Source organism: Serpula lacrymans (genome assembly GCF_000218685.1).
Source record: "Serpula lacrymans var. lacrymans S7.9 unplaced genomic scaffold SERLAscaffold_11, whole genome shotgun sequence".
Lineage (NCBI taxonomy): Eukaryota > Fungi > Basidiomycota > Agaricomycetes > Boletales > Serpulaceae > Serpula > Serpula lacrymans.
Window position 1 is genome coordinate 432,720 of NW_006763300.1, and position 26,792 is coordinate 459,511.

The window sequence follows — 26,792 nt, forward strand, 5'->3', positions numbered from 1 at the left end:
TTGCAAACTTAGAGTCGATCCAAATTATTCTAGCCCTGGCAGCAAAGTACAACCTAAAACTTGATCAAATGGACATATCCACAGCTTATCTCAATGGAGAACTTGAAGAAAAACTGTACATGCTTCCTCCAGGGGGTGTTCCTATCTAACCTGAATACTGCTGGAGGCTGAAGAAATCCATCTACGGATTAAAACAAGCTGGTCGTACATGGAACAAAACCTTTAATTGCAAGCTCCAGGAGCTCAGTTTCACAAGACTAAATGCAGAAACATGTCTCTATGTATTCCGGGACAACAAACAAATATGCTTTGTTATTGTCTATGTAGATTACCTCCTTCTAGGAGCTTCATCCCAAAAATTCATGGATATCACAAAAGCCAGACTTGAATCCATATTTAAAACGTGGGACCTTGGAGAAGCAAAATACATCCTTGGAATAGAAATCCAACGTGATTGTTCAAACAAAACAATATCCCTATCAACGCCAATACATTGACACAGTCCTGGAGCGTACTGGAATGAAGAACTGCAAACCAGTATGCACACCAATGGCCCATGGATCAAAACTCCTCGCAAACGCTCCAGGGGAAGATATTGTGCAACACAAGATGCATATTAAAGGGCGTCAAGTGTCATACCTCTCAATTATAGGCTCCCTCATGTATGTCATGCTCAGAACCCGCCCAGACATTGCCTACGTTGTTGGAATGCTAAGCAGACATAGCTCAGCTCCAAGGAGCCATTACTGGGAAGCTGCAAAATGTGTCCTCCAATATCTGAAAGCAACCAGGGACATGGAACTATGATATGATGGCACAGATGTCTCCATGGACATGGATTTCTATGGATATTTGGATGCAGATTGGTCTGGACCCTGGCACCACTTTGGAGTCCTAGGGTTCTCAAATACCCCTTGGATGAATTTAATTTAAGAGAGTCGGTCCTGTATGGATTACCTGCATGTGGGATAATCCCAGAATAAAAGCCTCTTAGGCACATCATTGAACTATAACTGATTAACCTAAGAGGCTATGAAAAGAGGTTGACTAAAGTAATGATGACCGGTAGTCCAAGTAATCATCTGGCTGGCCATTACTCTGGGAGCTGGGCCCGGGCTTGTCTTTTGGTAGTTGGTATACTGCATCCACCAACTTCAGGTATTTCTTCTCAGTATATAAACCAGCAAGGAACCTCCTCTGAGACTTATGTGTAATGAAAGCATGCCGGGGACTGTTTTTTCCTGCTTGAATGGATTAGGAGAGCTGGGAGGAGAAATTGGGTTGGGACAGAAAAGTGGGGATGGAAAGTCAAAGGAAGTATTGAGCTGAGGAAGCATGATGTCTGGGGGGTGTCAATAGCCTCCCGGGGATGGGTTGGAAGGGGGCTGGGGGATGGCAATAGTAGCCTTGCCAAAGCATCCAAAATCTCCCTGGCAGGAGAGGGGATGACCTCCCTTATCCTGGTGATCCACTCATGGCCAGGGGGGATTGCATTGGCATCTATCTCCCCAGGTTCTCTATGGGAGGCCTCCTTGGCTCCTGAGACATGGATTGTGTCTGTGGAGGAGGAAAAGGGGGTGCAGATGGAGCAACAGGTGGGGGAGTGGGGTGTTACTGGCAGCAATATAGCCTTGAGGGCCCGGGAACAGGGGGTGGGGATGGGGAACACTGAGATGGAACTGCCCTTTTGGCTCTCTCTAATAACACCACTATTATACAAGCACAGCCCCATTTTATTTTGTCAGTGGTGGGTGCTGGGGGGCTCTCAGACTGTGCTGCTACTGTTGCAATGGGCAGGGTGGTAAAAAGACGAGATGAAACCACTATAAAAAGAAACAGTCAGTAAGTAATTAAAAAAATGTAAAAATAAAAAACATACCTTGCAACCACCAGCTATTCACAAGAGCCTCCTTCCTCTCAGGAGTCTGTTTCCCGGGATCAAACCAGATGAATCCCTCCACTGTTTCATCTTTCTAGCCAATCATAGACAAATCCACTGCCCCTCCCTTATTCTTTCCTCTGCCAAACTATATGATGGCACTCAGAAGAAGCCGGGGGATGTTAAAGTTATGTCCAGTGTTGTTTTTCTTCTTTATTCTGTCTGTCCCACTCGCTACTTCTTCCTTCAGTATCTCCACATACTGGTCCCTGTATTGGAAAAGAACCAAGGGCCAGTACATAATGACCTTCCTAATACGCTTATTTGCTTTGTAGATTTTTTCTTGGGTGGAAAAAGACATTGGGAGTGGGGTTTTTGATTGGGGATGTGATGGAAGGTGTGGTGTAGGGTAGTATTGTCTAAGTGACTGTGATGTTAAAGGGCTCAGACGCGCTATACATGGATCTGGTGCCATAAATTGTGCCTATGGGAACTTTGAGAACAATGCATATGATTGCACGTGATGAAAGTTGGACTTGTATATCTCACAATCAAACCCCCGAAATGTTGCAAATGCCAACCCCCCAGTGCAAATCTAGTGCCCAGGAACCATCCCCAGGTATGTCCTATCATCTTAAAAATTACTCCACCACCATCTTGAAATACTTTCTCTTGAGGTTTACCCATGTTACCCACTATGTTACCCACTATATATGGCCCAACTACCATAAATTTTATGTCCATACATTTACTTGTAATTAAAAGGTCTGATATATTTCATCAGCAATTTCAAGTGAGTCAACTAGCTTATCAAATAATTTGCCACCCCAAAGGGGGCTCCGACTCATCCAAATGCTCCCTGGGGCCCTCCTCAGATCTCTCCCCAGCACCCACTCTTACAAACAGTATCAAAAATATTGGGGTGCCATGCAAAAGACCTAATTGTAATAACACCAGGAAAATATTTTTTGTTATTGGGATTTCATGTAGGAGACTCAATTGCAACAACCCCAGGAGCACAAAATTAGGGATGCCCAGGCTCTCAGTCTTTAACATAGGGGTCCCCTGTGTATAAAGGACATCTTAAAAAGCTGGAAATTCAATGCCACCAATGCCTGAACGTTCAAACAAGGATAATGGTGGAAAAAGAGTCTTGTTCTCAGTGTTGGTGCTCTACCTGTGACAAAGAAAGTAAAAGAGAGCACAGGGATAAATGACTTTGACCTGGGTATACCAAAATTCAAGTAGATAATTGTATTGCTACATCAGGAAAATGTGTTAGTTTTGGTGATTCTGCACCTTTGTGCTACCTCTATATTTTCATTTTTTTCTCTATCTATTCCTCTACCATTCAGTATTGATTGTGTTCTCTATTATTTCGCCTTTGTGGTTCCTTTGTTTACCTTTGTTTACAAAACTTTGGACAGTACTGCAGAGTCCAATGCTTCCTATTCTCTAGTTACTCACATTGGACTCTAGGTACTGTATACCTGTCATACTCTCTAATAATATAGTTACTCACATTGGACTCTAGTTCCAGTTCCTGATAGCTGTCAGCAAGTGGTTAGACATTTCCTTTAAGCTTTGTTCTTAATAAAATGGGGGTAGCTATATAGAGCTCTATAGCACTATAAGTACTTATAAAGCTGTTATAGTGGTCAAACCTGCTATAGAACCTCTGCCATCTATAGAGCCTCATATAGCTCTATAAATGCTCTTATAGATGTTGGAAATTGTTGTGTGGCTGATAAAAAAAAATTAACACAGGCAAGAATTGAACTCTTAACCTGCTAGTCAGTTTTTGGGTGACTAAGCAACCTATAGCCACATATCACACATTTATCCACTACACCACAAGAGCTTATAAAATGTGTTATACAGGTGTTATATATTAACCATTCATGGACTTAGGTTATTTTTTTACTCATTATCATCACTTGTATTTGGATAAATCATTATTCTTATTTTTATAAATATCAAAGATACAAACTACTATTTCACCAATACAGACTACATAATTGATTAATGCTGTATGATTTATTAACCCTTTTAAGCAGCTTCAACTATATTATAACTATGACATTTATAGCTGTAGAAGCTATGTAGGCTGTCATAGGCTATAAGAGCACTTATAGTACCTTGCCTATATTAATATACTTGACTCCAAACACTTCTGGCCTTTTTCTATTGTGAACAAGTTTAATAGATTAATCCAGAGTTTGAAGGAAATATAGATGCTTCTCCCCTTGGTTAAAATTTTGCCTACTACTGTGCTATAAGAGCTATAAGAGCTATAATCACGCTGATAGTACTATAGTTTCTATGAATGCATTTATATATATAGGTGGTGGCTATATAGCACTATATAGCAAAAGGGTTTTTCCTGATGTATATATAAATATATACCTAAGTATGCCTCATAGATGCCTCAAATCTATCAGGACCTTAGAAGGCAGAATTGTTAAGATTTAATAATAGCTCAGATATTTATCAAGAGTGAAAATAAGACCACACGCATCTCAGCAACCTATTGCACTCTTTGCCATGCATCATCCTGTTGTTAAGAACAAACCTTAAGGGAAGTGTTTAACCACTTGCTGAGAGCTATTAGGGACTAGAACTAGAGTCCAATGTGAGTAACTAGAAAATAGGGAGCATTGGACTCTGCAGTACTGTTCAAAGTTTTGTAAACAAAGGTAAACAAAGGAGCCACAAAGGCAAAATAATAAAGAACACAATCAATACTGAATAATAGAGGATTAGATAGAGAAAGGAATGAAAATATGTAGGTAGCACAAAGGTGCAGAATCACCAAAACCAACACCTGTAACCCAGCCGAGTTGTGTAAAATGGAAGATTATTACTATACTATGTGTAGGAGCCGAGTACAGGAGTTACAGCTTATATACTAAACAGAGGGAGTGAATTTTGTAAGGAGTAACTTATAATGTAGGTACAGACTTCCATGCAGACAATTACCCAACAAGGAGAAATTGTATGTGAGAGAAGTGTACTATAAGGTCTAAGCTACAGAGTCTATGAGAAATATAAGAGTGTGCAGAGACAATATATGGCTGACTGGAAGTCCAGGGTAGGAGAATTAGATTAGATATTTGGTGTACCGTATAGGAGCAAGATACAGGACCATGCTGGGCAGCAGAGCACAGGGAACATAATTCCAGGAAGACCAAAAATTTGGGAGTTTGGACTTGGGAGTTCCTAACTGTTCAAAGGTTTGGGTTTCCTAACATGTGGCAGAAATATGACACCAAATCCCAGCTATATCTATTTAGAATATGGAGGCTCTGGTTGATATTGTGACTGCCTGCTACGTTGCATCTCATCAAGCTTAGTAGGGCTACCACACATCCGATCTACTGCTAATACAGACAAAACTATAATAAACCTTAGGTTTGGGTCCAGTTCAGTTTCATTCTCAATTTCCAAACCTCAGGTTGGTCTGTGGTTTGGGCATTTTTGCTATTGCCCAAACTCAGTTTGGACAGGTTCAAACCAACAAACCTTAACACTGTCACCACCACCACCACCAGGCCATAAAAAGTGACCCAGAAATGTGTTAATGCATTACTTGGGTGCTTTCTTGAGCATCTACCACCACACTACCACTGCCATCATGCCATCACCACTATTGCCACCACCTCTCCACCAACACCACCTCTCCTCCTCCTCCTCCTCCTCCTCCTCCACAGCCACAGCCACACCATTCAGGGTGGACCCAGAAAATGTGTTAACAAGTTGTCTAGGCCCTCCCTCAAGTGTCCACCTCTGGCATTAGCCCTTATTACTGATATATATATGGCAAGTGCATGGGGCATTAACTAGTTCACAATTTGAACTGAGTTTGAACCTGGACCAAACCAACTGAACTGGGCCTGGTGTTGATGATGAAGACTGCTTGTTAAAAAACCACACACAAAACATATTAACAAATAATCCTCCCACAATCCACAGAACTTATTTGTGGGCTAGGCTTTTTAGAACAATGGGTGCCTCCGTTGTTTGTGGGGTGGCAAGCTTTATGATCCTTCAAAACAAAACCCTAGTGGTGTGGGTTTGGAGGAGGAGGGATAGTTGAAATATAAGGGCTTGGTACTGAACTAGATGTTAGAATATACTCTGACATATCAATACTCCATAGGACAATACCTCTGATTTGTAAGCCAGCCCAGCATGGAGCAGCTATTCTGTGTAAGACGTCCGTGGTTGCATGTTATGTTTAAGATCCTATTTTGTATAATCTTGGCCATATAACTCAACTGGTAAAGTAGCTGGCATGTATCCAGAAGGTTCCAGGTTCAATCCCTGGTCTGGTCAATATCCAATTTTATCACTAGATTGGGGACTGAGATAAATATAGATGAGCATTTCCTTGCTAATTATAGCAAAAAGCAGGTTTGAGAATGAGATGACAAGATTCCCAGTGATAGCAGGCTCCTGATGCACAAACTGTAGTGCTCAGAAGGACTCTAATTGAAAGAGATGACAATTAATGGTAATAGCAGCAAAAGGTATTGTGACTACACTGGATCACAAGTAGCAGTAGGATAGTGGGCTTGAGCTTGGAATTCTGTGAGAGATCTTATATACTTGATAGGATAAGACAAAATTTGAAACAAGACTGGATCCACCTGTAGTTCCCATGGAAGTCCTGTAACTAGACATTGTATTACCCTGCTGATGTAAGTCTAGTTAGAGGCACATATCCGTTTCCCAGCCTCTTTCTATATTTCCTTAATAATTCCACAGACTTAGGCTCGCTGCGACATCACCTCCACCGGCAATACCAGAGTCCCTGCCAGAGACATGACCACAATTGCTACGTCATCCAATGTGTGTCATTGCCTAACGGCTTGTCGGCCAATGATAGTCACAACACAAACAGTAACGTGCGTGACGGGACGCGCCCTGGCACGACAGGTGTCATGCAACAGCACTCAAAAGCGCTCTCATCATCTCTACCATGAACATGGCACTATCATTCTAGGCACGTACTACTATTAAACATCATCTGACATGTTAACAATGTTTTCTAGGGCCTGCAATGCCTCCTCCTTGTCCTCCTTATCTTCCTCCTTGACCTTGAGCTCTCTTTGCTCTTCAAGATCCTGTTCCTCCGCTCCCTCACTCTCACACACATCATATTGGCCATTTTTGCTAGGATTAGGTCCTGCACCCACTCCAACGTTGTCAATACAGGCCTTGGCCTTGCTACCGCTCTCCCCTAACCAGGTCTGAGTGCTTTGACCACGCAAGATGGTCCCTGTAAACCCATGTAGGCGAGAGATGTCAAGGAGGCGGGAAATGTGAATTTTATTGAAGCGGCCACACTCACACCTATGCAAAGCAATCTGATGAGCAAGTTTAGGATCATGGACACTCACCTGGTCTTCGCAATCACGCAAGTACTGATTCTCATCCTGCAGGTACGTGGCTACACGCCTAATTTCAACATCCAGTCTCTCAATTTCCTCTCTAGCCCGACAAATCTTGAAATGTTGATCCATGGCCAAACGACCAGCAGGTGTGGCCCATGGTCGAGTAGATATATCCTGGTGGGCATCACACAGGAGGTCAAAGTCTGCGAGAAAGGCGTACTCAACAACTTTTTTCCATTCCAGAGTACGCCGAGGGGGACATAGGGCTTACGCAGCCATATTATAGCGTTCCAGTGCTGTTTGTATGGCGGCCGACCTAGCCTGCAGGGCCTTCCCTATACGTTTCCATAGTGAATACCCTAGTAGATAGATCAATAAGGTATCATCATGTATTCCCTGAATAGAGCAAGCTCACCTATTTGCGATCTATTCATTTTGGTGAGCTCGAACATACAAGCTACCACTAAGCCTTCTAGCTGATCTAATGCCCGCTAGTAGTTGCGCATTGCTACGAGCTTTTCGGTCTTTTGCCATTCAGGACTATCTGGCGTCCATCTTACATTAATTTCTAGTCTCACTTCGAGCCTCTGGACCTTTTGTAGCTCTTTGTCGTGATTTTCCATGGCATGCCGGCGAGCTGTCTCCAATTTCCTTGTTATGCCCAGTAATACAGAACCGGTAGTAACTGCACTATGTGCTGAGGCTTCTAGAATGGCAACAAATTTTTGTCTGGGAAGTGGCCATAGTCTCAGTTAGATTGAATATAGATGAGATCACGCACTCGCTCTTCTGGAACTCGCGAAGCTGGTGTAGATATTCCATTTGAAGTGTTTCATCTTGAGGTTCCTTTTGTAGCGAATTGAGGTAGGCTTTTTCTTCTTGTAGCCACGACTGGCACAGGAAGAATCCAAAATCTGGCTTCAATCAACACGCCTCAGGCGTCAGTGCTGTTAGCTCACTGCCTGGTGGTACATAGACTCAGATTTCCATCAGCGTTCTCTCCTCCTCTTTCGCACTCCCTATTGTTGTCTGATCAGTGGACAGATGCCAGGTGCCCTCTGCTTAGGTATGTTACTGTCTCACATTTTCTGAGCCGGCTATTGCTCATTATCTACACATAAGCACTTGCATGGCTTGTCTTCCTAGATGCTGGTCAGTGGGGAATTTCAGTGACGGGTTGTTGTTTAGGTAGTATTAGTAAGTCTTTCTTTCTAAAGCTTCAAATAATTTTTTGATTTTTGATTCTCAAGTTCTCGGGTACTAGGTACTCTTGGAGCACTAACAGCTCACTATATGGCAGAGAGGAGTGCTGACATATAAGTGGTGAGTAAAAGTTTTCAATTTAGCGACACTGATTGAATGCAATGTCAGCTTATTCTTATGCACAGATATGAGTTTGAACTGCCATATTAAATACCGTACAAAAAACTAATAGAAAATGCAGGTCTTCAGGTGAGTTATTAAAGCTACGCTCATGAGATGACCTTCTACTCGCTGCACACATTGACAGATGTTACTACCAAAACCCAATAATGTATGTTCATCCATCAGATTACACTGCTATGCGTAGACATGTGCATGCAAGTCTAGCTAATCGCATTCTCATTTTTGCTTCAACTTAAATTTATGATTTTTTTTGATGAGTTCCAGTTTGTTAATTCAACCAAACCACAGGCAATGGTCACTTTTTCAACAGGTAAGTTTTTTATCTCTTGATCTTGTCCTATTACTCATTTTAATAATGGCTAGCTATATATTTCCTGCCTGGCAGGATATGCTGTCATCCAGCAACTCTACTACACATGATGCCCTGGCGCAGGCAACACCAAACTTGTTGTTTATGCCGTCATCTCCCTCAATCTACCCCCGTCATTTACCCCTCAGAAATAGTACCGCTGACATCCAGACTTCGACGCCTGCACCCGCTCCCCAGACCAATGTCAGAGGAGCTGCTCCCAGGCCAATCCCCCTAAACCTAATCGATCCGGTGCTCCTTGGGGAGCCATCGCCTCCAAGTGCCTCTACTAATGGTCTTCATGCCTTGGCGAACAACTCTCCCCCTTCTGCAAGCAACTCTCCTCGCTCTGCAAGCCACCCTTGTCCTTCTGTGAATGGCCCTTGTACCTCTGCGAACAACTCTCCTCCCTTTTTGGACCACCCCTGTCCCTCTGCAAATGAGCCTCCCCCCTTTTCAAACAGTGCTCCTCCCTCTTCAAACAACCCTTGTCCCTCTGCAAATGAGCCTCTGTCTTCTGCAAATGACGCCCATTGCCCTGCAAATGAGCCTCATCCTTCAGCACCATAAGTCCTCCCCTCCCTTATTGTACAATGTGGGCCATCATCCATACGCCTCGAGAGAACTACCTGGGCTGGCCGAAACCCCAAACGACCTATCCAGGTACCTCGGCCAGCTGCTCGTGAACTCACGAAGGCAGAACAAGCCTCACGTGCCATTGCCGCAAAGGAGAAAAAGGTCATGAAACAGCAGATCAAGGACGATATCGATGAATACTTACAGGATCAACTTTATTTGGTAGCTCTAGCAGCCAAGCACAATGTGACATTAGATTATATGAAGAAACAAGTTAGTTCTGAGATGAACTACAAGACGACCTGTGCACCCAATATCTACAACGTGATTGTTTACGCAAAATCACTGGAAATTAACATAGCTATGTACATGTACGATGGAAACTTCTTGACCACTAACATATACGTGTCAAGGCCTACCACTGGGCGAGAGAAAAAATTTGAAAGAGCTACAAAACATAGCAAGCAAGACCACCAATTCATCCGATCTAAACCAAGAAGAGCGTGAGGAACTCTGCAACCACTTCCTTGAACAATGTAAAGTGAAGATCACAGGAAGTCATGCCAACAACACCGCTGTGGCAAGGGATATGATGTTAACTGCAGAAAGAATAGGAAGGGAGGTAAGTATCAAGCCATTGTCTGCCACATGTTATGTCATTACTGATTGATGCTAGTTTGATAATCTCGCTCTTCGGACAGGTGCATATGGGTGCTTCTTCTTGACGTGTGGCCACATCTACAATACTGGGACAACTACATGGTATGGAAGCGATAATTTGATGGACTTCTGGGAGGATATCATTGGCAGAGACCCAGATGAACTTGCAATGTTATTTGAGCAGTGGGCCTGTTCGCAAAATCAGAGTATGTTGTTTCTTTTCTTATATTTCTATCTTATCTCATTATTTTTATCAGATGTTCATGAATAAGACAACCTTGCTAATTGCCGTCAACAATGTACCAGGCTCTGCGGGAGTGGGTTGCGTAAGTATTATAATCCTTATATTACTCATATAGTTGGTATGTACTGATGCATTCTATGTAACAGGAAATCTTTTAAAACGAAAAACAAAGATGGTATACAAACAATACGACCAATCTATTGTCGCCACACATGGCGTCAAAATCATAGGTTGGCCGGAAGATGTTCCATTTGTCAACCCATCTGCAATTGGTACCATGGCTGAAATACACAAACTGCAAGATGCATGGAAGACTGGAACATGTCATTGGGTAAAGCTTTCATCGGCCCAGCTGCAAGAACACAAAAAACAACTAGATGCACGTCTCCGATCAGGTGAAGTCACGAGAAAGAAGAGAAAGAAGCATTCTGATGCAGGCTTACCCCGCAAGCGATGTCAGGTTGCACGCTGTGATGAGAATGAAGGAATTGAACAAGGTGGTAGCAGAGTCCCAAATACACAAGGATGAAAGGGCAATCAAAGGGCACCAAAGAGTGCAGAGGTCATTAAGGTGTTGTCAGAAAAATCAGATGAAGATTGATGGTCATTAAATGGTATACTGTACCATATGTAGTTATGCCCATGTCTCCCCCTTCGTTTATGTTGTATGCTAGCTATGATTCATGTACCCCATCATTCTAATGCGTGTTTGTTGTTCAAGTTGTTGAGCACATTCCCTATAGCCTATCAACGTAGGGACAGGTGTGGCATTGAGAGCGCCAGGGCGCACCCATCTCACCGCCAGGATGTGTCACATTGTGCTCAACGCCAGGCGCGTCCCGTCACACGTGTTACTGTTTGTGTCGGGACTATCATTGGCCGACAAGCCGTTAGGCAATGACACACATTGGATGATGTAGCAATTGTGGTCATGCCTCTGGCAGGGACTCTGGTATTGCCGGTGGAGGTGATGTCGCAGCGAGCCTAAGTCTGTGGAATTATTAAGGAAATATAGAAAGAGGCTGGGAAACGGATATGTGCCTCTAACTAGACTTACATCAGCAGGGTAATACAATGTCTAGTTACAGGACTTCCGTGGGAACTACAGGTGACTGGATCATGATTCTGTTAATATACAAGGTAATGTACAGATGCTTATATAATAATAAAAAAGGAAAACCTATGCACAGTATATCTGTGCAAAAAAGGAGAAAGAATGCAAAAGAATGTAATGACAACTTATGTGAGAGTAGTACAGGATAGAATGGTTAAAAAGATAAGGAACAGAAACTTCTAGAGTGTTACAAATTGTACAGCCAAAAGATAGTCCAATAGCAAAAACAGCAAGTCATAGCAATATGCAATAAAAAAGGGCAAGGCAAAAAACAACATCACTATCAACACAGCTCTATCAACACAGCTCCTTGTTATCAGTCAGGCATTCTAAAAAAATATGATTCCATAAGAATGATTCTTAATCAAAAATAATCACACTGCAAATGTATTTCCCATGATGTCCCATTTGAAACCCCAGAAACAACAATTGATTTACCAAACCAAGGTTCTCCTATGCTAATTCAGAATATTCACATAAAACATGAAACATTCAATAGTGTCAGACTTCGGGACACATCTATACAATCATGAGCCAATGTTTGCAGTGTGTATAGATGGAGTTATGACTTTTTTGTCTGTTTGTTTGAACTTTTGCCATTTGGAAGGGGCCATGAATCTGTTAGTTAACATGTTTCACAAGATGTGTACCGCGTTCACCTGCAGAATGACTAACAGAAGCTAGGATGAGGACTCCTGGGACCCGAACCAACATTAACTATCCCGCAATTGCATTCAACGTACTAACACACGATATTCCCGTCGAAGTGACGATATAATCAAGAGAGGCCGGTAACGAGACAGAGCTGAAGACAACGCCAAGTTTCCGAATTAACATGAAGTCGTCCTTAGTGCTCCGATCTGCTGGTTTAACACTGTCATCGATATAGCATCGCCGTCGAGTTCGCTCCATGAAAAGGCGTGCATTGATTTGATTAGCCCACATCAGTCCCAAACTGGCCTCCTTCCCGTCTGCTCCAGATTCGACCTCTGACCTGGCAAACCACCGAAACTGGTCGTGATATAATATTTCTCGCGTTATGCTCGAATCAAATGGTTCGTTGTCAAAAACATCGACAACACTATTCAAAACTAGTACGGCGATATCATGTTTGCTTGCGAGTCTTTGTAGAAGACTGGAAAACTCGGTGATATACCGCGAACGATCCACCAACAAGGCTGTCGTGGTCGCCGGAGTAGAACGGAAGATATCGGGCAACGCATCAAGGACGACTAACTTGACAGGTTTCAATGAGAGATTGCGGGAAGTGTCAGATATGAATTGCGGTAGGATTGTTGAAAGAACGTGAAACAATAGCTCAGGAGAAGATGTGGATATGGTATGCACATTTTTTAAATCGCACAGCGAAAGCGAAAGTAAAGGGTGGGCATGCAGTAGCTGGTCCAAACGTTCAGTTGATAACGTTGAACTGCTGGTCAAGTAGCAGGAGGAACCTAAAACGCCACCCAGTGCAGTAGGAAGCTGTACAAGTAGAGATAGCTGAAGAGCAAGTTGGGACTTGCCAGAGGCACTGGGTAGCTTGATTGGCAGTTGAATAGGCGCCTTCCTTTGAAACTCACCTTTCTCCGACCACTTCCCAAATCATCCCGGTCCTAATCCCGCCTCCAACAGCACAGTCTAATTCGGAATCGCCTGTTGTAATTATGCTTTCATGCCCTGGCACAAATTGTCCTAGATAGTGAAGAGGTCGGGACAATTGATCGCAAACGTCACTAAAAGCTTTCTGAGCCTCGAAGAGCGAAATACGACATTTGCGTGATATATCATGCGGAGTCATAAGGAGAAAGTCTGTGACATCTGTTATACCGCCTGTATACATTGCTTGACAAATATAAACGGCTCATATTGACAGTTCCACAAACCTTTAGCGAGGATATGCCTCGAATGTACTGCAAGATTGGTCATGAGCGTGCCAATCAAGGAGTGATTGGTACATTCAGGGGCGTGACAAGTGACATGACTTCGATTTGGTGAATTTTGGTGCAAGGAGGCTGACTTATCACGTGAGTTCTATAGCTACGGGTTTGTCGATGTTTGCCTCCGTAGCGGTGACATGTCACAGGATTGGCGCAATGACTGACGACTCCTCGCAGTCCAAGTACTCTCAGTCAACCCTCGAGCCACTTTCATAACCCAATACTTTCTTATATTCAGAATGAGATCCAAATTCAAAGACGAGCATCCTTTTGGTACGTGGTTGAACCACCTATCTTGTATCCCATTAAAGCAGCTCCCAGAGAAGCGCAAGCAGGAGGCAGAGCGCATCAGGCAAAAGTATCCTGACCGAATTCCTGTGAGTGATATATTCCTATTTCTAACCGTGTTAATAATTCTTGTTTCATTTTCTCTCCAGGTGATTTGTGAGAAAGCGGATAGGACAGATATTCCTACCATCGATAAGAAGAAATATCTAGTACCTTCGGTAGCTTTCCTTCTATCGTGTGTAGGATGGATATCTCAACATTTTATTACAGGATTTAACTGTTGGGCAGTTTGTATATGTGATCCGGAAACGTATCAAGCTCGCCCCAGAGAAGGCTATCTTCATATTTGTCGACGAAGTTTTGCCACCAACAGCAGCACTCATGAGTGCCATATATGAAGAACATAAGTATGCCAGAGCATGACGATATCGAAATATTTTAATCTGATGCTTTTCAAATAGGGACGAGGACAACTTTTTGTATGTTAGTTATTCAGGAGAGAATACATTCGGGAAGAGAAATGAATCCGCCTAAGGTTGTAATATGTATGGTTTCTGTCCTATATCTGACATCGCTGGCTGATTCGATGATTATAAGTTGATGTGTCCAGTCCGTTAGGTTGAGTGTCTCCCCGTTCTCTACCGTTTACATGTATGGCTTTGTGTATTTTAGCCCGTTATGTCTCAACAAACTCTTTAATTATACTTGATCGTGCCACAATGAGCTGGCAACCTTCAATCTGGCGGACAGTGTCAGTGTTTTACATGTTACTAGTTTGAATTGTGTTACTATCGTTGGACAATAGGTACAATTGGTCTGGGGAGAAGTTGAATAACTCACCAGCCGTTGAGCTTGAGACTGTCGGAACTTGACCAGTAGATATAATTTTTTACTTTCTAGCTGCCTATGTAGAAAAATAAGCAAGAACTTGAAGCATTGGAGCAGCGGAACAAAACTGAAAAGACGACACATGTATTGGAATGGTTCTGCAATTTCTGGTCACACTGGGTCACAGCGGCACTCACAGACCTTAACAGTCAAATTCCGCCAGGTCATACCAAGTCCCGAGACTGGTAGTCTCGTACCCAACCGTTTCTAGGATTGTTGCATGTGGCGCCCTGCAAATGAGCACAGCCACAAGGGCTGGCACGGCGGCAGCGCAATAGCATCAGGAAATTCGTGTAAGTATGATAAGGCCTTATAATGCCTTATAATATGTATAATCTGTATAATAGGCATCAGGCTGATAGTCACATTTATAAGGCTTTATAAGGCTAGATTGAGTATGAGGTTTTTCACCAGCAGTATCAGTCTGGTAAAGTAGATATGGAATTATAAGGCTACCAGTAATATTTAGTGCCGAAAAATGACATTTGGTTGTGACCTGATAATTTGTCACAGCCTATTATATTATTCGCTATATTTTATGAGTAACTCTGTGTATTTTCGTATTTATCAATGTTTGTAGATTTTATTACTCCAAAATTCAACTTAAGTAATAATGGCATGATTATGTAAGTAATTTATGAGCTAATTTTGCTATTTTACGTTTTGCACAAGCAAGGTTTGAACTTGAGATTACATGGTCGGAATCTTAACTGCTGCAGGTAATCTAACCTCTGAGCCATTAGACTACACACCCTCTTACTGGTTTTATTTGATGTCATTAGCATTGATTATACAAAAAAACTAGCAAATTTTACCAAGTCCTCAACTCTGTTGTGCAGCCACCTACACTGTGATTAGTCATGTTTAAGAGCTCCAAAAAAAACACTAAAATTGTGTTGATTATAAGGCCTTATAATCCATGATAAAAATAGAGCAGAATGATAAAAAATGATAAATTAATATATGTGATTATTTTGATGATACCCAAACTATAATAATTATGACAAGTGTATATTACCTGACAATGACTATTGACTTCCTGTCAGGCTGACAACTCCTAATCTGACTTGGATTTTCCATTATATCACCGTGTATGATCTGATACAGGTGGACAAGTCTGGGAACACATTACAAACTCCGTTTAGTCATATCATTTCCTCACCAATTTCCTGATGAGGTCCTAGAACGTCTGGTGCATTTCGTAGAGCAGGGGGTAGATGAAGTCATGTGACCCTAGTAGAATTTTGCACCAAGTTAGATCATTGGGCCCTAACTACTCCATTTGGCTGTCTTCTATAGGGTCATGACCCCTGTACTTTCTTGCATACAAGCTTATGAAAAAGCCCAAGAAGGTTCCACACAACTGTTCAATCGAGTAACTTGATTATTAGAGAGTATGACAGGTATACAGTACCTAGAGTGCAATGTGAGTAACTAGAGAATAGGAAGCATTGGACTCTGCAGTACTGTCCGATGTTTTGTAAACAAAGGTAAACAAAGGAGCCACAAAGGCGAAATAATAGAGAACACAATCAATACTGAATGGTAGAGGAATAGATAGAGAAAGAAATGAAAATATAGAGGTAGCACAAAGGTGCAGAATCACCAAAACTAACACTCCCCCCTGATGCTGCACCTCCCAAGCATCAGCTCCCCCCTGATCTAACAAGTCCCATCATCTGTCTGAACATTTCAACTTTAGGCTTAGCCAGAGCCTTGGTCAACAAATCAGCAGGCATTTCAGCAGTGGGCAAAAAGGTGGGAGCAATTTGGCCAAAGTTAACAATATCTCTCAGCCAATGCCAGCGTAAATCAAGGTGCTTCATTCGACCATGGTGTTCAGGATTCTTGGACACAGAGATGGCAGATTGGTTGTCAATGTGAAGGGTGGAAGGAGAGTTGATAGGATAGCCCATTTCCTTCAACAGATTTCGCATCCAGCAGATCTCTTTGCCAGCCTCAACAGCAGCAATATATTCTGCTTCAGTGGTGGACAGAGCAACAATGTTCTGAAGCTTGGAGCTCCAGGAGACAGCACCAGATCCCATCTTGACAATGTAAGCACCAGTAGAACAACCAGAGTCCTTGTCACCACCATGATCAGCATCAAAGAAAGTGGTGAAGAGTTCAGTGGAATTGGGATCAGGACCAAGGACAAGGGAGTGGTCAAGGGTGCCTTGCAAGTAGCGGAACAAGTGCTTGACAGCGCTCCAGTGAGTGAGACCAGGATTAGAATTGTATCTGGCAAGGACTCCAACAGTGTAGGCAATGTCAGGACGAGTGGTGGTGGCCAAATACATCAGAGCACCATCAGCAGCAAGGTAGGGAGTGTCCTTCATCAAAGCAGTATCACTGGATGTCTTGGGAGACATGTCCTTGGTGAGGCGCAAACCAGGATCCATGGGAGTGGACACAGGTTGCAGTCCTTCATGCCAAAGCGCTCCAGAATGTCCAGAGTGTACTGACGTTGGGACAGAGATATAGTGCGATTGCTGAGGTCTCTGGTGATGGAAATGCCAAGTAGGTAAGAAGTAGGGCCAAGATCACGAAGCTTGAAGTGCTGGGAGAGATCCTTGACAGCTTGGTCAAGTGCAGAAGTAGAAGTGGATGCCAGTGTCATGTCATCAACAAAGACAGGCAGGATAATGCGCACATCAGCTCTGTTAAAGACATAGATGGCAGAGTCTGAATAAGTACGCTTGAATCCGAGTTTTTCAAGTACAGTGTGCATCTTCTGGTTCCACATTCTGCCTCCCTGCTTGGTCCCATAGATGGCCTTGTCCAACTGGCAAACAAGATTGCGAGGACCCTGATGGAATCCCTCTGGCTGGTGCATGTGGCTTGACATCCATGACTCCATTAAGGAATGCATGGGAAATGTCAATGGAGCGCAAATGGAGGTTGTGGATGGCAGCAATTGCAAGGACAACTCTGATGGAGGATATGCGGACAGTGGGTGCAAATATTTCAAGAAAGCCAAAGCCAGGACGCTGGTTATAGCCTTTGGCCACATATCTGGCCTTGTAGCGCTCAACAGTGCCATCTGAGTTACACTTGATCTTGAAGACCCCACTTGCCACCAATAGCCTTGACTCCAGGAGGTAGTTCCACTAGTGACCAAGTACCATTGCGCTCATGAGCTTGAAGCTCTTCCATGGCTGCCTCTCTCCACTTGTCAGCATCTGGGCGCCTCATAGCGTCTGCAAACGACCTAGGTTCAGCAGAATCACCAAAGTGCGCCATTTGAATACCATCTGACTCAGAATCACTGTCACTGTCAATGGCAGGAGTGGGTTTTCTGTGTTGAAGCCACCACTCTCTAGGTGGTTTCCTAGCTCTAACAGGACGTCTGAGAGCAAGAGGCATATCAGGAGATGGTGAACAATGAAGTGGTTGGTCTGGGAGTACAGGAGGCTGATTTACAGGAGGTTCTGGATCAAGGTCCAAATGAGGCCCATTGTCAGGCAATGGCTGAAGCGCAGCTGGTGGGCCTATATCTCCCCCTGGACCTGGTGCAGGGACATCCTCAATCAGGCCCAATGGCATGGATAGCAAAGGTGGAGTAGGAGGTGGAGGTGGGACATTGTCAGTAGACCTTTTCAAGCCAGGGAAGTAGCGCTGTTATGCACCAAAGTTGATTGGTAGCATGGACAGGTGTCAATAACGAAGTGAATATTCAAAAAGACTCGCTTTTGCGCCACACAGGCACAGTGCCACGTGGAATAGTAATTAATATTGCCTTTTTCAAACTTGTGGCTGATCAGCACCACCTCTATTAGGCAATCCAGTCACGCTCACCTTTGCTTTTCCATTCGGTACTTTCCGCGTTTTGGCATTTTGGCAAATTTTTGCGTTGCCACTGGCTACACATTGCATTGTGCCCTCGCTTTTGTTGTTTCCCTTACTCCCCTTCCTTTGCCTAGCCCCACCATGGGCCCCTTCCTCTCCTTTTTATTCTCACCTGACGGTCGTTTCTGGATCCCCATTTTAGTTCACCTCCTCGTCTTATTTGCACCCCCACCATTTCTGATGTCACCACTTCCTATCCGCTTCCGTCGCCGATCCGTTGACTACCACGTGCTTGGGAACTGCTGATATCAGCAAAGCCCCAGCGGCTGGTTCAAATAGGGCAACAGGTCCATCTTCATGACATTGATCTGCCATCATATACTATCAAAACATCGGTTGCTTGTCTTGCCTGGTTGGAGTGTGGGTGGGTAGTTTTTGAGCTGGAGAAGGTTCATCCCCTTGCGTTGCCCATGTTCATCGCTGTCCCATTCACTTGGGTACACTTATCTTTTGTCCATTGTCTTCGCTACAGCTACACCTACCACACACTGCCTGGGACTCACTTGTTCCAAATTGGAACTACTCCTCTCCCTCCCTTGTTTGATCAGGTGGTCCAACACAACCAGTCCATTGGTAAGGCCATGGAACTGTCGGATTTGGACTAGGTGGTGGACTGGTGGCTCCAGTTTCTTTTTCTTCAGCAAAACATTCATTTACAGTGTGATTATTTTTCAATTTTGAATCATTTTTATGGACACATATTTTTTAGAATGCCTGACTGACAATAAAGGAACTGTGTTGATACTGATAGTGTTTTGCCTTGCCCTTTTTTTTACTGCATCTTCCCATGACATCATGATTTTCCTGCTCTCTGTTTGCTATTGGACTTTACTTTATGGCTGTACAAACCTGTGACATTACTCACAGCATTCATTGTTCTATCCCTTTCTTTTCCTTTTTTGACAATCTTAGCCTGTACTACCTATGCAGGATTTGTCAGCATACATTCCTTCCTTCATGTTCTTTCTCATTCTTTTTGCACAGCTATACTGTGCATAGCCTACTTTTCTTTTACTATATAAACCCCCTGTATTTTACCTTGTAAAAACAACAAGAATCCAATCCAGACTTCTTCTTTACTCTCAAGTTCACTACTCTGCTACTTGTGATCCAGTGTGGTCACAACACTTCCCACTTCTACCACTGTTAACTGCTGTCATCGTCACTCGTCACTTTTTAAAAGTGATTGTCATCCCCTTTGATTAGAGTTCTTCTGAGCACTACAGTCTGTGCGTCAGGAGCCTGCTATCACTGGGAACTTTGTTATCTCGTCATTCTCAAACCTACCTTGTGCTACGATTAGCAAGGTAGTGCTCATCTATACTTGTTACTAAGCCCCTATCTTCTATAAATTCAACTATCCCTCCTCCTCAAAACCCACACTCATACATCTCTGGGTTTTACTTTGAAGGATCCTTATACGTACCACCCCACGAACAACCAGACCACTCTACTGTTCTAGGAGGCAAAGCCCATAAACAAGTTCCGTGGAATCTGGGAGGATTGTGTGTTAGTTTGTTTTTGTGAGTGGTTTTCTAATAGCAGTTCTCATCATCAACAGCGCTCATCAAAATTGGCTCTCTCAGAGATAACAGTGCACTTGGTGGTAGGATTGTAGAATTTCCATCCCTTGTAGCCCTCAGGATAACCAATGAATACACATTTCTCCATATGAGAGCCAAAGACACCTCTCTTGTCCTTTTGCACATGCACATAGGCAGTACAGCCCCAAACGCGAAGGTGAAACATGTCAGGCTTGCGTCCATACCATAACTCAAAGGAAGTGGCATGGGCCACTGCATCAGTGGGACACCTGTTCCAGACATGCACCAAAGCGGACAGACATTCACCCCAGAAGCTATTAGGCAATGCAGACTCTGATAACATGGCAGTGATACGCTCAGTTGGAAGTCTGTTTGCTCGCTCTGCCACACCGTTCTGCTGAGGACGATTCCTGGTGGTGTGCTGTCTCACAATCCCATGGTCATCTGTGAATTGCTCAAATTCTTTGGACATGTACTCTCCCCCTTTATCATCGCACAGAGCCTTGATTTTGCGCTCCAATTGAGTCTCAGCATAAGCCTTGAATCTCTTGAAAGCATCAAAGACATCTGACTTGGCCTTGAGAGGCACAACAACAACATGGAATCGACTGTGATCATCAATGAAGGTGACCCAGTAGCGATAACCAGAGAATGTGGGGGAAGAGACTTGGTGAACATCAGAGTGGATGAGGTCCAAAGGATGAGCAGAGCGAGTATCAGATGAAGGGAATGGATTGGCATGCATCTTGCCAGACAAGCACAGTTCACAGACAGGATCAGGAGCAGCCTTCGAGTCCAGTGTAAGCCCAGTGACCAGATCTCTCTGTATCAGTCTCTTGACATCAGCATGATGGTGGTGAGCCAATCTGCGATGCCAGAGCGTCAAATCAAGTGGTATAGTCACAGTAAAATGTCCCAGTTCAACACAAGCAGCAGTAGATCCATCAAGGAATGCTGCATTGTTGTCATGAATAGTTGCAGTGAACAAGAGAGTGTTGTCACGCATAAAGGACATGGAATGAGACAAAATAGTGACATTGAAACCACTTTGATGAGTTAAATACAAGACTGAGAGGAGATTATTTCGAAGATCTGGTACTGTTAGTTTTGGTGATTCTGCACCTTTGTGCTACCTATATATTTTCATTCCTTTCTCTATCTATTCTTCTATCATTCACTATTGATTGTGTTCTCTATTATTTCGCCTTTGTGGCTGCTTTGTTTACCTTTGTTTACAAAACTTCGGACAGTATTGCAGAGTCCAATGCTTCCTATTCTCTAGTTACTCACATTGGACTCTAGGTACTGTATACCTGTCATACTCTCTAATAATAAAGTTACTCACATTGGACTCTAGTTCCAGTCCCTGATTGCTCTCAGCAAGTGGCTAGACACTTCCTTCAAGCTTTGTTCTTAATAGGTACATGGAGCACTCTAGAGAATTCCACAGCCCTAGCCACTTTGCCATTCATCACAGGATTAAACACCACAGTACCAACACCAGCTGAATAGACGACAGTGTGATCAGCCAGCTTGATTGGCACACGATATGGGGTATAGTGGTGCACCCAATGACGATGAGGTGTCATATGAGAAGTGGCACCTGTATCTGCATTCCAATCAATGTCAGCATCAAGTTGGAGAGGGCAATGAGGATCAGAGGGATGAATAGAACGAAGACTTGCATTTTCAGCTGATTCAGTGACCACAGTAGATGAATTGGCATTGTTGGGCGAAGATTTGGGCTGCTGAAAGGTATTCTGAGAGTTGCTGGAGCCTGCCTGAGCCTTATTGCCACACTTGTAGCGATTTTTAGCACCCTCCACTGCCTGTTGGTGTCTAGCAATGTATTTGTGGCATTTGTCTTGGGTATGGCCAAGTAAACCACAGAAATCACACTAAACGCAAGTAGAGGTGGTGGATTGGTTGCAATGATGGCAGTTAGGATGGGTGCAGGTGCTATTGGCAGTGGTAGATAAAGAATGCAAGGCAGAATTGACTTCAGCACGATGACAGCGATTGACCTCTTCAGCAAGGAAAGCATCCCTGAGCTGGGTCTTGTCCAAGGTGCCCAGAAGTAGTAGAGATGAAGTGAAGTGGGCATATTGATCAGGAAGCGCCCTAATCATGGCCATGCATGTCAATTCATCGTCCAATTCAGACAATGAGAAGTCAGTAGGACGAAGATTTTGAATCTGATGCATGCCTTCGTCAATTCTGGTCATGAGAGACTGCAGGGACTTGTCCTCCTTCTTTCTGATAGAGAAGAAGTCGTCATAGGCATTAAATCTCGTCCCAGGCTTCTTAGAGACGTGCACAATTGCCAGTTTCTCCCAGATCTTGACAGGATCATCAATGATGCCATCAAGATGGATGCGCTGCTCTTTGGTGACATTGAGGTATAATGCACCAGCAGCCTTTTCAGCTCTCAACTCCCATTTCTCTATTGCTTCAGCGTCAGTCCCAGGACACTTTTCAGCGCCAAAGACGAGCCTCCACAGTCCCTTGGTCATCAACCAAGCTTGCATTTCACCACTCCACTGGGGTTAGTTAGTGCCAGACAAGGGATGGAACTTGGGATCAGAGTCAGACATGATGGGTGTTGTATAAGATAATAGAGCAATGATAAATGATGTAGGAGACGGCTATAGGCAATGGAATAGTGGCAAAGACAATGGGCAACAGTAGGAGGCGAGCAGATAAGATGGTGAGGCGGTAGAGAGAGGATGTGGAGAGGGTCAGAAAACGCAAGGATAGGTCCAAATAGGGTCCAAAAAGCGTCCAAAAGTGATCCAGGAGGGTGCTAAGGCTTCCTAGTGCTGCTACAGGGTTACACCTGTGTTCCCCTTTCAATTCCACACTGATATTAACAGAGAAATCGCCTCGAGACAGTGTTGGTTAATAGGGCTTGTATATGAGTCAACAAAGTGACTTAAGCTCCCCAAACACCGCAGACTGAGAGAGGCTCTAGGCAACAGCAAACTGAGGCAATGCAGGCGAGCTTCACAGTCTATAGGCTTGTTCTATCTGATAATGGACAGAGTAGAGAAGATTGGAGCTTTATGCACACACCAGATATGCCAAAAAGTGAAAAATAGGGCAAAAAGTCGAAATTGATGCAGAGACAGATAAGATGGATGGATTGCCACCAAATCAGAGGTATAGGGAACATTTTTATAGAGTAATAGATGGCCCAAATATCACAAGAAGTGAAGCACAGGATGTGGAGATATGGGTCCAATAGGGGTGAAAGTGCCAAAAATGCGAACTTCACAGAGGATGATGGAGTGGATGGATTGCCCCCAAATTGAGGGTGTAAAGTGCAATAGTATAGGGTAGTAGATGGCTAAAATAGGGCCAAGATCCAAGCACAGGATGTGGAGATATGGAATAGGGGGCCAAAAGGTGATCAAATGATGATGAAGGCTGAAAGATCCAGCTCAAATCCAACCGCTCTGACAGGTCTCCTAGGGTTATTTAGGCCATAGAAGACGATGGTAGAAGTTACAGGACGATCAGATAAGGATTGGAGGAGATATGGTGCAGATAAGACCAAAAAAGCATCCAAAATGGGGGTAACTTGCAACAAGGAGTTGTTGTTGGGGATCAAGATGAGATCAGAGTAATCAGAGATGGTGGATGGGATAATAGGAGTTCCAGAAGATATTAAGAACAAAGCTTAAGGGAAGTGTCTAACCACTTGCTGAGAGCTATCAGGGACTGGAACTAGAGTCCAATGTGAGTAACTATATTATTAGAGAGTATGACAGGTATACAGTACCTAGAGTCCAATGTGAGTAACTAGAGAATAAAAAGCATTGAACTCTGCGGTACTGTCTGATGTTTTGTAAACAAAGGTAAACAAAGGAACCACAAAGGCGAAATAACAGAGAACATAATCAATACTGAATGGTAGAGGAATAAATAGAGAAAGAAATGAAAATATAGAGGTAGCACAAAGGTGCAGAATCACCAAAACTAACACTACGGGAAGATATCATATCCATACTGGAGGACAAAACTCCAGAATCTCTGAAGGAGACATTTCCTCAAGTAAGAACCTCCCAAATCTTCAGTATTCTTGGGATTACACTCCTCATAGCCTGTCAATTAGCATAAACCCATACCCTATCCCCACATGGTACTCCGGACTCCTGTTCCAATACTCCTGCACTGGACTTCTAGTCTGCCATATGCTTTCCTATGCACGTTCTTGTACTCCTCATGGACTTTGTAGTTTAAACCTTGTAATACACTCCTTGCACATATATTCTCCTCTTGCTAGATAATTGTCCACATGGAAATCTGTACCTATATTACAAGTCACTCCTTACAAGCTCCTACTCCTCCAACAGTATATAAGTTGTAGCTCCTGTACTCTGTTTTTGCAGTTCAAATATCAACTAAATTCCCTCACCTTTTTATAAGTCCTTTTCTAAGTCTTTCCGTTCCTTCTCCAAAGGATCTTTACTCTGTTCTCTTTCATTCTCTACTCTGCTCCGTCCATTCCAATTAGTTAGGGACCAAAGTCTGCAGAATGGCCTAGTGTGCAAGCTAAGCCAACACTCAAAAAGGTCACAGTTCTGACAAAAGATTGCAAAACTACTCACCATGCTCACCAAAAAGGTTGATTGGAGTTGGAAGGATGAACAAGTAATGTCTTTTAAAACTATAAAACTTTGAAAAAACACTCACCACCGCCCCTACCCCTGCTGTTCCAAGAAATGATAACCCATTCAAACTAGAAGTAGATCATCTGCCTTTGACTTGACTGTAGGAGCTGTTCTATCCCAAAAACAGAGTGATAAATTCAGACCCATTGCATTCCTCTCAAAAACCCTTACTCCTGCTAAATGAAACTATGGAATCTATGACAACAAAAAGCTTGCTGTTATAACAGCACTAGATGAATGGCAACATCACCTTATAAAATCCAAAAACTCATTCAGACCCCTTAAGTAAATCTAGGAATTGCCATGCAAATACAATTAAAACTGCACATATATCTTAAGGTTCTATTCAGCCACATTTAATACTACAGGATTTAGGAAAACCGCTTGAGCAAGAATCTAGCCTACCAGAATTATCAAAATTATTTGGCTTCACAAGACCTCATTTCAACTAGTTCAAATGTCAAGGACATTTGGTTGCAACCTTTTACAAGTGTAAATACTCTCTATTCCCTAACATTACACCATTGACACTAGTGTCTTGTTTTTTTAAGACAAGCAAATTTTGTACAAGAGTGGATTATGAATCAATAATAAACTTGAGAAAAGCAACCAACCTTTTACAGTGTAGCCTCAATTTCCATGGTTGATTGTGCTATGACTGTGTGATCATACACAGCGCTGATGATGACATCTTTGCCAGGCTTGTGTACATACTGACCCTAGAATTCTTTTGTGTTTGCTTGAAGCCTTGACAACTTACAGAACTTGTATCTATACAGTTCATTATTTAGAGGGCACTTTGTAGAAATTATATTATGTAAGCAAACTTTGGAGCTTTGCCCGAAGATTTACTCTGTGATTATAACCGGCTTTTTGTGGCTACCATTATTTTTTCACATGATATTTATGTATATTTGTTATATAAGAAGCCTTGTATTTACATTGTCACGGCATTCATTTGCCCAAGGATCCTTCTCCTACACCTGTTCCTGTGCCCTGAGAGACCAAATATTCAACACACTTTTGGTAAGGAACAGCAATATAGAGACAACAACTACCTTGTTATAAACACCATAGATGCTGATATGTTCTTTCACCTCAAGAAGATGTATTGGTATTGCTATATTGTATATGACACTCTAAAAACCTTGCAGATCACTTATTGTTATCTTCATTCAATAATACACTAAACTGATGTATATTCATCCAGGTGAAAATCAAGGTTTATGAACTTAACACCTTGCTCTTACAACATGTCAACTTGCAAAGAACAGTGAGGTTTATTACATCTATTAGATCATTATCTTGTCAACTCATAGCGTAGTTACACAGCAACACAATTATGTATACAAACAACACTTCAAACATGAGGTCAAGCTAGTATGTCTAATAAGCCAATATAGAAGTGGGTCAACCGTTTTAGTTCACACACACATGGGCCAATATCTAAAATATTAGAATGTCTATGAATTCAAATCACTTCAATAGTCTAATAGATGACCATGATGATGAGGAAATCTTACTACATGAAGAAGATGACAATAATACTTTGGATAATGAGACATCCTCAGAGAACCTTGGACTTTTGCCCAAAAGAGCAATACTTGGTGAATATAAATGAGTATTTCATTACTAGTATTTTTATCTCCTCACTGTAACAATTCTGCTCTATTTCGTTCAAAAAAGATTATTTGTCACTCCTTAATGTGTGCAAAAAAACTGCAGATTGAGTATGCTACTCTCCAAGCTAGGCAGGCTAGCAGCCCACACTCCTCCAGGACAGCTGATGCCCCCCTGAAGTCCTCTGGCATAATAAACAGATTGCAATTTTGGGCCGCCTATTTAGATTTTTACTGTATATGAGCCTTGGGTTGATGATAATATGCTTGGTCAATGTAAGTGCCCAGATATTGATGTCAATAATATTACTTAGCAATATGCTATGAAAGTATTGATATGTCTGGCCATCATCACAGAAATCCATAATATTATCCCTTAATCTGTTATGT

The 26,792-nt window shown here is 42.9% G+C and overlaps 4 protein-coding genes and 1 pseudogene across 5 annotated transcripts; 2 read left to right on the top strand and 3 right to left on the bottom strand.

Moving 5' to 3' along the window:
* Positions 1–6,897: 6,897 nt before the first annotated feature.
* On the bottom strand, positions 6,898–8,097 carry SERLADRAFT_440809 (uncharacterized protein; the record flags this gene model as incomplete). The annotated part of the gene is made up of 5 exons (XM_007321283.1): positions 6,898–7,541; positions 7,617–7,634; positions 7,691–7,766; positions 7,836–8,004; positions 8,057–8,097. The coding sequence occupies 5 exons, from the start codon at positions 8,095–8,097 to the stop codon at positions 6,898–6,900; spliced, it is 948 nt and encodes a 315-aa protein (XP_007321345.1).
* Positions 8,098–8,713: 616 nt separating this feature from the next.
* Positions 8,714–11,019, top strand: SERLADRAFT_410173 (uncharacterized protein; the record flags this gene model as incomplete). Its single annotated transcript, XM_007321284.1, has 9 exons — positions 8,714–8,727; positions 8,786–8,809; positions 8,950–8,971; positions 9,047–9,382; positions 9,674–9,890; positions 10,000–10,208; positions 10,263–10,452; positions 10,606–10,608; positions 10,637–11,019. The coding sequence occupies 9 exons, from the start codon at positions 8,714–8,716 to the stop codon at positions 11,017–11,019; spliced, it is 1,398 nt and encodes a 465-aa protein (XP_007321346.1).
* A 2,458-nt stretch (positions 11,020–13,477) lies between these two features.
* On the top strand, positions 13,478–14,564 carry ATG8 (annotated as a pseudogene; the record flags this gene model as incomplete). The annotated part of the gene is made up of 5 exons: positions 13,478–13,814; positions 13,863–13,918; positions 13,979–14,047; positions 14,100–14,236; positions 14,291–14,564. Coding segments are annotated over 5 exons (672 nt in total), but the record flags the coding sequence as incomplete, so codon positions are not given.
* A 6,159-nt stretch (positions 14,565–20,723) lies between these two features.
* On the bottom strand, positions 20,724–21,179 carry SERLADRAFT_338869 (uncharacterized protein; the record flags this gene model as incomplete). Its single annotated transcript, XM_007321285.1, has 1 exon — positions 20,724–21,179. A coding segment is annotated over one exon (456 nt), but the record flags the coding sequence as incomplete, so codon positions are not given.
* Positions 21,180–21,510: 331 nt separating this feature from the next.
* SERLADRAFT_440815 (uncharacterized protein) lies at positions 21,511–22,638 on the bottom strand (the record flags this gene model as incomplete). The annotated part of the gene is made up of 2 exons (XM_007321286.1): positions 21,511–22,008; positions 22,135–22,638. The coding sequence occupies 2 exons, from the start codon at positions 22,636–22,638 to the stop codon at positions 21,511–21,513; spliced, it is 1,002 nt and encodes a 333-aa protein (XP_007321348.1).
* Positions 22,639–26,792: the final 4,154 nt, after the last annotated feature.